The sequence below is a fragment of the Monomorium pharaonis genome, chromosome 11, assembly GCF_013373865.1.
Source record: "Monomorium pharaonis isolate MP-MQ-018 chromosome 11, ASM1337386v2, whole genome shotgun sequence".
NCBI lineage: Eukaryota > Metazoa > Arthropoda > Insecta > Hymenoptera > Formicidae > Monomorium > Monomorium pharaonis.
The window spans coordinates 394,032-404,537 of NC_050477.1; the positions used below are offsets into that span (position 1 = coordinate 394,032).

A 10,506-nucleotide genomic window follows, 5' to 3' on the forward strand; every position below is an offset into this window, starting at 1 on the left:
GTGTCTTATTAGTCTCTAAATCGTTTCATCATTTTTATTCAATGAACAATACGATAAATAAACAATAAAAGAGGAAACTCTTTCGTTATTCGATAAAATTCGATAAAAAGAAAAACGTATATGAAGAGCACATTGAATTAAAGTTCATCTACCGTCAAATTGTTTATTTAAATTACATCTTAAATTACAATTGTAGAAATCTATTGACGCTTAATAATTATGCTGTAGCCTTACTATAATATAACATCTTTTATAATATAACGTCGCAGATATCTAAACGACAATACAGCTATTAATATAAAAAAAAAAGAAAAAAAAACAGAAGAAAAGAAGAAAGCTAATATCTTTTTCATGACAAAATCAGATTGGCACTATCGCAAATTGTACGTTTCTCGTTGTGAACGTAAAATTCACGATGTGTTACCCTGAAAGGACTGCTCTCGCCCCAGTGCACAATGATCCATAAAAATCACTTTCAGCTTCTTCAAACCACCAATGTAGAAGTTACGTTAAAGCCGACTGATTAAAAATCGATTGATTACGCATTTTTCGCCGCGGGATACATCTTACGACTTACTCGTATTAAAGGTTTCTGGGCGCCTCGAATACAAGCTTTTTCGTTGTGTTGAATAGAAAGGCAAGACGTCTAATACTGATGGAAAAAAAGTTCTCCCAAAAATCACATAGTTTCTTTCCCTGGTAATTTGAGGATTCTCAAAAAGCTCGATCTCCTCTTACGTTAATAATAAGCTTGTATCTAGGCAATTGTCGGCTTCTTTATTAAATGCAAACACGTTGCTTTCCTTTTGTTAGAAGGTGCGTTCGTGACGGGAAGCGCGCTTAAAATTAATTGGTTCCACTGCTGTCGCATTCGATCACAAATGAATCACTTTATACAAACGAGTACAATTATTCTACCTAGAAAATTTGGCTATAAGACTGGATGTTTCCCTTATTCATTACGCAGAAATTCATCGAATGACGCAAATGCGATGGGAAAAGGGGATACATTTAAATGCCGCATCAGATTCACACAACTTGAAATTAAGTATCAACGGATACTTTTTTTATCCGGAATTGTGCACTTTAGAACGTCGAAAACTTTGCGACGATATTTGATTCGCATTAAATGCCTAATCTTGCAAATAGCAAGTTATAATAGTAAAATCCTAAGTTGTATTATTAACCCTTCAGCTGCTACGCGCCACTAGAATAGTTTTCTTATAAATAATCATTTAAAACGAAGCGCTATTATCCTATTTCAATATTTCTCCTTCGTTATGTGTATACATGTATAATAAAAACCAAATATATAAAAAATCGCAAGATTATCATATCGATTCATTTCGCGGTCGAACTGTGTGTGCTACGATACAGTTCAGTCGTAGAGAGAGCTAAAGGGTTAATAAAATATTTAAAAAATGACCAAAGTTTATAAATCTTAATTAATCAACAAGAGGCTCAGTAAAAATTCATTAAAAAAATTTCATGATAAGTTCAAAATCGAGACGGTTACAAATTAAATTATCTAAATGTGCCCCTTTTCCTTCTACTGCGCATGAAGCAGCAGAAGTTTGCACAATTTAAGTTTTCGAACACGTAAAAACAGTGTTCTTTCCTTTTCCGCAATAATGTGGCGATATGTACGAACGTTTCTATGAGCTTCTATGATTGTTGTCGCATAAGCACGATCGCGTTTCCTACGTTGAGATGAGAAGCTCGTTTTTTCGTGCTCGTTATCCGCGCTCTCTTTAAACATAGATAAAAAATGGACGGGATAAAGCACAGGCAAAAACGCCGATTCATGAGGAAGAAAGCGTACATAGTGTACAATCATACGTCGCGCATATTCGTCAAGACACAAGATACCATCGTAATAATTAATTTTACTAACCGATTATTTAACTACTCGAAAAAAATAACAAAGATAACGTAAGATCGAACCATCTCGTGTCCGAGCTAACGCGATTCTCGTATTACGCGCAAATCTGTCTTACTATGGCACGATTCTAGTGCAATACAACGGAGAGCTTTGTCTCTATTTCGTTCTTTCGTACAAATGATCATGAAAAAGAGTATACATTTTGGCAGTTAAATCTCATCAGCGCATGTTGTCACGACGAATTGCTGAACATTTTCCTACGCGATTGGCAGAATTTTCCATTGGGTAAATTAATGTCCCGAGAGGAACGTGCAATATAATAATAATAATGAATCGGGGAGTGGTCCTCAAACAAGGTCCCACCTCTGGCACTCAGACCGTGTCCATTGTGCCTCAACGTGCAACATAAATAAATTTTTGTGTCTCCCATTCTAAACTAGATAGAATCCATTTGTTTCAAATGGGACACATAAATTGGGCCATTTTATTATTAATCTTTCCTCCCGCGACACGCATACAAATCAATGTACCGGTAAGCGCGCAATGATGAATCATCATCTAATACAAATTGATCTTTTTTGTAATCGTTTTGCGGCACATATGACAGGTCTTTAGCGGAGCGGCGCAGAGCTCGCATGCGCCGTGCCCGCATAGAAAGGCGACGTTACGACGACGTTCCATGCAGATGCTGCACATATTCGCCTCCTCGAGATCCGCGACTCTAGTCTCCAAATAACGTAGACGCTCAAGATCCTTATCCTTCTCTTTCTCCCTGTCGCCGATCTCTTCTTTCCGTTTGCCCTCCAATGATACGTCCTTCGATTTCTCATCCGAATTGGCTATGGAAACTTCGCCTGTCGCCAGTTGACCGTCTAAAAAAATGTTGGAAGGTAGTACAGAACATTTTTGTACGTTTAAAATTTTTTATAGCCATAACTTGTTATACTACAAAATATTAACATATTACTAGTGTAACAAACATTAATGTAGATTCCTTAATACAGATCATTTGCAAAAAATAAAATCGCGTACCTTGAATCGTTTGCGTTTTAACAACGGTATGGCCGCAACGTGCACAACCAATGAGCGTAACACTACTGGTTGGATCAATTCGGTTCTCCTGTTTTGTATCTGCTATGATCCCCGAGCAATCTCGACACTCCGCAGCGTCGCCGGAACCGACTATATTCTTTGTTCCGCGCAATCCTTCCGACTGCGATATGTTGTCTATCCGATACGTAGATGGCTCTACATAATCGGTCGATGAATTGTTTTCTATTCTGAAAGTCGAAAAAAATTGCATTTTTCATACGTCTGTTAATAAATAATAATTCTAAATTGTCAAATTAAGCGAAAATTAGTTTTCAAAGTATAAAATCAATTTAATGTTTATAAGATAATTTCACAATGTCAATGTTTATAAGATAATTTCGTGTGAAAACGAACGAAACAAAATCAATGGATTCCAGATCCGATCCAAACTATCACCTCACTTATATTTTTCAAATTCTCTATTAAAGTTTATGAATTGAATTGAACACTAGGACTGTATATACACCTAAGACCTGTATTAAGCCTAATAAAGGATTACAGTTGTAGGACTGTACTAAGCAGTGGGAACAAGAGGTTAAGCAATAAACCTACATATATATCAAAATGTTTGAAATGATGATATCCCTTCAACTTACTCTAATTGCGTGCTGTGACTTTGGTATTTGTAAGATCGTAAGAGATCGGCGAGCACAGCAGCTTGTGGATTGCCTTCCAGAAGATCCAGCGGTGTCTTATCTTTATTATTTTTGACATGTTCAAGGAGTTTGCAGCTTCTGTCCATGCTTACCAAGAAACAACCTAATGCTAATTCAGTCTTTGCGCCTTGCCTCGCCAGATTCTGCCATATCTGTTCGAAAGATAAATGATCATATTTGTTAGAAAAGACTAAGACTTTTTTTCTTTCTTTTCCTTTCAAAGTTATAATCTTAAAAATTTTTAATTATACTTAAAAAAAGAAAGAAAACAGAAATTAAACTGCAAAGATAAAAAATAATAGAGGTGAATTTTATTAGTTAATTAGTTCTATTTTAATATTTTGACTTTTTTCGTAATGAATGAGCTTGTTCTGTATCATATGTCAAACGATTCCTCTTGAATCTTTCATTTGTTCATTTTTTAAAAAATTTAGCTTTAAATATAACATAAAATTACATATGAGATTTAAAAAATATATAAAAATTTAATTTACGTAAAATGTAAGAACTTAGACAACATACATTGTATATAAGCGGTGAATCCCGACTACTTTCGGGTGTAGGCACGGCAGTCTGTTGATTCGGGCTCTTAGCTATTGCGATGTGTAACACAGAATCGCCATCCTCGTCCGTGCTACCAATGTCCGCATTGTGATGCACCAGCAGCTCGACGAGCGACCAGTGTCCCTGTGAAGTTGCCAAGTGCAACGGCGTTTGCCGTCGATTGTTGCGTAAGTCCACCTTGGCGCGACCGCCGTTCTGCGAGAGAAGAATAGCTGCGACTTCCCTGTGCCCGTTCAATGCCGCCAGGTGCAGCGCTGCAAATCCGTCCTCCTTTTTCACGTCTACCAAATGACGCGCGCGCGAAACCAACCTCTCCGTTGCACTGCGAATTCACAGATTTAAAATAGATTGAATAAAGATGATTTTGAGCACGACTAAGGCTGTGTTTCAAAATTGCTGTTAGTACTGAAAATTTATAGTTTCTGTTACGTACATTATAGATTTTCAGTATTGACAGCAATTTTGAAACACAGCCTAAGTATTACTATGCATACAATCGCTATATGACTATATATTTGATCAAGCCTATATACGTACTGAGCATTGCCTTTGAGAGCGGCGTGATGTAGAATGTTGAAGCCTCGTTTATTTCTCAATGTAAAGTCAACTCTCTCACAGGAGCATAATGCGTCAATCACATCTAGCGCATCCTTCCCGATCGCATCGTGTAACGCCGTGTCACCGTATGAGTCCTGGAGATTGACGTCGCAGTGATAACGCAGCAGCACTTTCACGCATTGCACGTGTTGTTTGTTAACCGCCACGTGCAAAGCGCTACATCTACCATTATTGACGGCATTAATAGACGCACCCCGCGATAACAGTAGATCCATTATTTCCGGCTGATTGCTGTTTAATCAAAAGAGACAACGTTGATGTAATTAACGTCAGATCCGAGGATCTGATAATGATTTCTTAACGTACCCGAATGCCGCATAATGTAAGGGCGTATCCCCATCCTCATCGATTGCGCGTAGAGAAGCACCGGCATCTAGAAGAAGAGTGCAAAGCTCACGTTGACCTTGATGCGCAGCCACTTGCAGACACGTTTTCCTGCCACCACCAGGAGCACATGCGTCTACCCTACCAGGATACTTTTTGAGGAATTCCCGTACTGCATCCACTCCAGCTTCGCCTCTAGCCGCGTCTCTTAACAACTTCTCCACTTCGCTATCGGTACCATCGACTATATCCCGAGAACAAATTAAGATATTGTGTTTTACATGCAGTCAGATAAAATCAATTTTCAAACATAAAAATCACTTTTTAAATCAATTAATTTGATATTTATGTGCTATATTTCTTTCTAATTTTAATATTTAATTTTATAATTAACAAATTCACAAATATAATAAACGTAAATAAAATTAAACGTACCCGAGCGATCCCTACTCCTGTTTGCATTATCATGTGCAATAGCCGTGGCATTTGAGACAGAAGATACCGGAACGACACTCAGAGGATTAAATGTCCATGTTTGACCATGTACGTCTAGCGCCACGCGCAAGTCACCGTCGGAATAGATTTTAATTACCTTCCCGGTTTTTCCCAGAGCCTATGACAAGTAATAAATCCGGTCTACACGTCTGCTAACTGTAGCGAATAAAAAACATGCATACAAATTGCTGACTAACATTTTTCATGACATCTATCCATTCACCATGACCACGTTGATATTGCTTGACAGCGGCCAAATCACTCTTCACGCGGACTACATCGCCTAGAGAGAATGCGTCCTTAGCGGTGACTTTCGTCAGAGCACCCGGATGAAAAGTCCACCTATTGTGGCAGCCTTCATACTGCACGCGAATATCTCCCTTGTCCGTAATCCGGTGTACTGTGCCAATCTAGATTTCAAATTAGAAAATTAAGTTACGTAACACATTTTAGCATTAACTTTAATTAAATATATTAACCATATTGATCTTCCAAAAACATTAACTAGGCTCAACTAAAATTAACTTTTTTTTCTATTTGAAAACAAAACCGAGATCCAAGGAAACTCTAAAGTTAAATTCAAATTCGTGGGAGCAATTTGTAGATAATCATGCTAACTTTTGCGAAATACCTTTCCTATGTAGTCAGCCATGCGCGGATTCCATCCGCCATGACCGTCCTGCATTTCCTTTAACGTATCGACTTCCATTAGCACTTTCACCTTATCACCAACGTTAAACGTTAGAGGGTGTGGACTAGACGTGACGTTGGCGGCACCGCTCTTCGTCGGCGTCGTGCTGTTTCCGTTATCCGGTACGGTCAAAACTGGTTGGCCGAGTAACGGAAGATGCTCCTTGTAATAAGTACCGGCATTCGCCTCCTCCACGTAACACAGATCCACGCATCCTTTAAAGCCTAATCGATACACGTTAGTGCTGCCCGTCGACCACGTGACGGTCGCAACAGATCGACTACTCTCGTTATCCCATCCGCGTATGTCCATGACTCTGCCGGTTTTCCCTGAAATATCCAAACGTGATTAGAGCAATTTATTACATAATTATGTAATTCATTTAATAACTGATTTAAATAAAAGTGTAAGTACCACGTCCGCCATCCTGATTTCCCCACTCCCAATCCGGTCCGCGAATGACTTTTGCTCCTATGAAGATCCCTTTCAGCGGTATCTTCATGCAACCTTCTCTCGGTCCCAAACAAACTCTGCACTCGGTTAGAAACGCAATTACAATTATATTATATGTCAGAATAAGTAATTTGAATTAATTTAATTAAAATACTACAAATAAAAAAGACCATTTTTTGATCGAAGTGGATCTTGGTGCTTAATAATATTTTCACATACAAAGATCAATTATTAAATATATTTCATAATCTAAATGCCAATATGATTGTTGGGCTAAAATACAATTGTAAATTAAAGCTAAAAATAAATAATATCTCAAATCAACTTAATTGTTAAATTTAATAATGATTTATACAAGCAAACTATGAAATTTTATTAATATTAATTAATAAATATTAAAAAACTATGAAAACTTATTGTTAAAGAAAGAACTTGTGATTAAGAATTTTATAATCATAATTATATTAAATTTTAAGATAAAATTTATTTATTATTTCTAATTTTAGTAAGTCCGACAACATATCAGCACGCAATTTATAGAACTGGGAAATATGTTTAATGAATTATATAAAGATATTATTAAGTACAAAATTTCGCTTTGACTAAAAATTGGCATTTGTTATTTTTTGTTATTCACACATCAGTCCAAACTATTTATTATAATTTAATTAAAATTACTAGAGCTTACCCTATAGAATTCGCAGTTTGATATCTCTCAAAAGTGTGAGTCAACTCGTGTACGTCGGCCATGTAACACTGCGTGCAGAGATCATAGTCAAAGCACACTGTGCACTTCCACCTAATGCCGATTATTCCGTGCCTCTTGCAACCGTCGCAGATAATATTGGAATGCTTGACACCGGCGGCCGCATTATCGAACACCAACAGATCGTAAGCACCCTGATATCCGATTCTATAATTACTCCTTGCGCCGTGATCCCACTGAACGATTACCGTCTTGTCTGGCGTTCGATCAGTAGGATTCGGACTGGAGGTAGAGTTACCCGTGGAGGGAGGTCTACCAATCTCCACGATGGTCCCGGCGTGACCTTCGCCGCCATCCTGATCGTCCCACCTCCAATCCTGGCCACGAACAACTCGCAAACCGACTTCTAGCATCTCCGAATGTATAAAATTTGGCCTCTGTTCCTTTAACAAAAATATTGCACACGTTACATATCGTAACGCCTATGTCGCGTACAGTTCACTTATTTTATAAAAGAAACATAATAAATTAACACATCAATAAGAAAAAGTAGGAAAACACTTATATTTTTTTAGCCCTTTGTTTTATAAAATTGTGTAATTTACCTTCTTCAAATTAATTCTTAAGCTATGATCATATGGATGAATTGTGTAATTTACCTTCAAATTAATTCTTAAGCTATGATCATATGGATGAATTGTGTTCAAATGATTTTTGTCAACAAAAACGTCTTGAAATAGCAAAGAATCCCCCCTCCCCTCATCCATTCTTTATCCTTTCCTATCCTAAACAGACTTTATGTTGGGGAAGTCCAAGGCTGTCAATTTTGTTTTGCGAGTAAAGTAACACTGAATCTCTTAAGAAGGGTATATTCCTGCAAAATATTGAAAAATACTTATTCTATTCCAAGAATCAATTTCCCTTCTTTCTTAAAAACTATTCATTTCTGTGTGTCCAAATTATATTTTAAAGAACTTGGAGTTTCAACTGTCTGCACTTGACAGACAGTGGAACTAGTTGTATCAAAAACTTAAAAGTATATTCATAGATGTTTAGAAATTTTTTTTAACTCAAATAAACAAATGGTCAAACACAAGATACCTGTGACACATTAAAAAGATACTTTTTTTCATGTGATACCTTAAAGGATACAAAATATTATTTTAAGGATAACAAAGATTTCTCTATAGTACATATTTTGTGAAAAATAAAAGGTAACTTCTCATTGCAAGAATATAGTTAATAATATTAATAATTACTAAAACACCAACTCTTGAGAGACACATATAGAAGGCGCAGAACTGTTTTAAAATCATTACATTATATCACTAATAAAATATTCAGTAAATTTAAAGCAGTTACGTGAAACGATAATATTACACATGTTCCACATACACATACGTGCTTAAATAATCAAAAACTCTCATTATCGGTTCGTACATCGTGTACTGGTGAAAAAAGGTCATTAGCATAAACAATTTTAATTTTTTTTACAATCCCTCCGCTGCGGAAGCGTTTACGCCCCGCGACATCGCCGTGCACGACTCACGCTCGGAATTCCAATCAACGTCCACACTCCGACCGACGAGGTGGAATCGAGATCGGATGGAACTACGTTCGATCTTTGAAAAGCTTCACTTTCCAGATTCCGGAAGATGAGGGAAAGAGAGAAATGTACCTGAAGACAACCCCCCGCTTGGTCGTTATGAATCATATGTCGCGGCGGAGCGGCGGCGACGGCGACGACGACGACGACGACGGCGGCGGCGGCGGCGTGGACGGCGCGGCCGACGTTCCGCGAGCACTGGCGTGCTGACGCGCGCTGGAGCTGGTGGTGACCGGCCGTAAGGGAGAGCCGTCGACATTACGCGGCATCGTCGCCGTGGAAATTACGCGCGCTCCATCGCCGTAAGGAGAGGACGCAACGACTACGACGGCGACGGCGGTGACGACAATGTCGAGATTCTCACGTCCGCGATGCTGACGACGATAACCTCATAATCGAGGTCCTCGCGCTGCTGACAACGATGGCGCCTCCTTCGATTCGGGGCACGTCAACCTGCCGCCGATCCGACGACGCACGGAGGAAAACCAATTGGATGTCTCTCTCTTCCGCAACTCGCGTTCGCGCTCTCCTTCTCTGTCTCTCCATCTCTTTGGTCTGTTCTTTTTCCTCCTTGGATTCTTTTCGCGATCGCACGTCAGTACAACGGAATTTTAATTGGAACTTTTTTATATGCAATTTCAACGCCACACAAATATAAATAAATTTGTATGTATAATATCACAGAGTTGCAATACACAAAACCGTGACGGTTTACGCGCGCATTCGAAATACATGCATCGCATCTAGATAGAACGTATGTACATACATCGTGATTGTCGACCATCTGGGATCCGGGAAAAAATCGTACGCAACGTCACACTGCAGCTGATCGGGTTGACAGCTTCGCGATTATACGTCAATACAAATATTGACAAATGTACATAGCACCTTATCATTAGCAGTCGGCAGGAGATTAGGGATTACTTCGACCGAACTTCGATTAACTTAATCAGGGATTAATTTACCAAGTAATATCTGTATTTGTTAACATGAAATGTTATAACCCTACATTACACACGCGGTTTTTTTAACATAATTACTCGTGTATTTCTGACACTTTAATATTATATCTCAATTTTCAGTTTTTTTAAAATAATTTACAATTAAATGATTAAATGATTTTCAATAATCAAAACGTATATGTAGAATTTTGAGAAAATACATTCATGATAATAAGAGCATGAAGACTTTTCTTTAAGCAATACTTAAACTTTAATTTTAAACATATAATAGTATTAAATTACACAGTAATTATAATTACAACATATATATATTTACATGAATTATTAAATTATATCAATAATTATTTTTCATTATTATATCATAACAGAGTTCTTGCAATACAAAAATTATATTGATTCACATTATAAAAGTATTATTTTTAAGATATTTTTGAGATTTAATATTTTAATAAAACGC

At 37.6% G+C, this 10,506-nt stretch overlaps 1 protein-coding gene across 2 annotated transcripts; it reads right to left on the bottom strand.

The window, feature by feature from the left end:
• Positions 1–137: 137 nt before the first annotated feature.
• LOC118644195 (E3 ubiquitin-protein ligase MIB2-like) lies at positions 138–10,415 on the bottom strand. Of its 2 annotated transcripts, none has more exons than XM_036294170.1 (12): positions 9,160–10,415; positions 7,464–7,918; positions 6,737–6,852; positions 6,263–6,651; positions 5,829–6,041; positions 5,572–5,749; positions 5,119–5,380; positions 4,732–5,043; positions 4,153–4,516; positions 3,571–3,782; positions 2,915–3,162; positions 138–2,754 (listed from the first exon to the last, which is right to left on the bottom strand). In XM_036294170.1, the coding sequence occupies exons 1-12, from the start codon at positions 9,193–9,195 to the stop codon at positions 2,441–2,443; spliced, it is 3,099 nt and encodes a 1,032-aa protein (XP_036150063.1). In that variant the 5' UTR covers positions 9,196–10,415; the 3' UTR covers positions 138–2,440. The 2 variants fall into 2 exon arrangements, with proteins under 2 accessions (XP_036150063.1, XP_036150062.1); XM_036294169.1 differs by having other exon boundaries at positions 7,464–7,924.
• Positions 10,416–10,506: the final 91 nt, after the last annotated feature.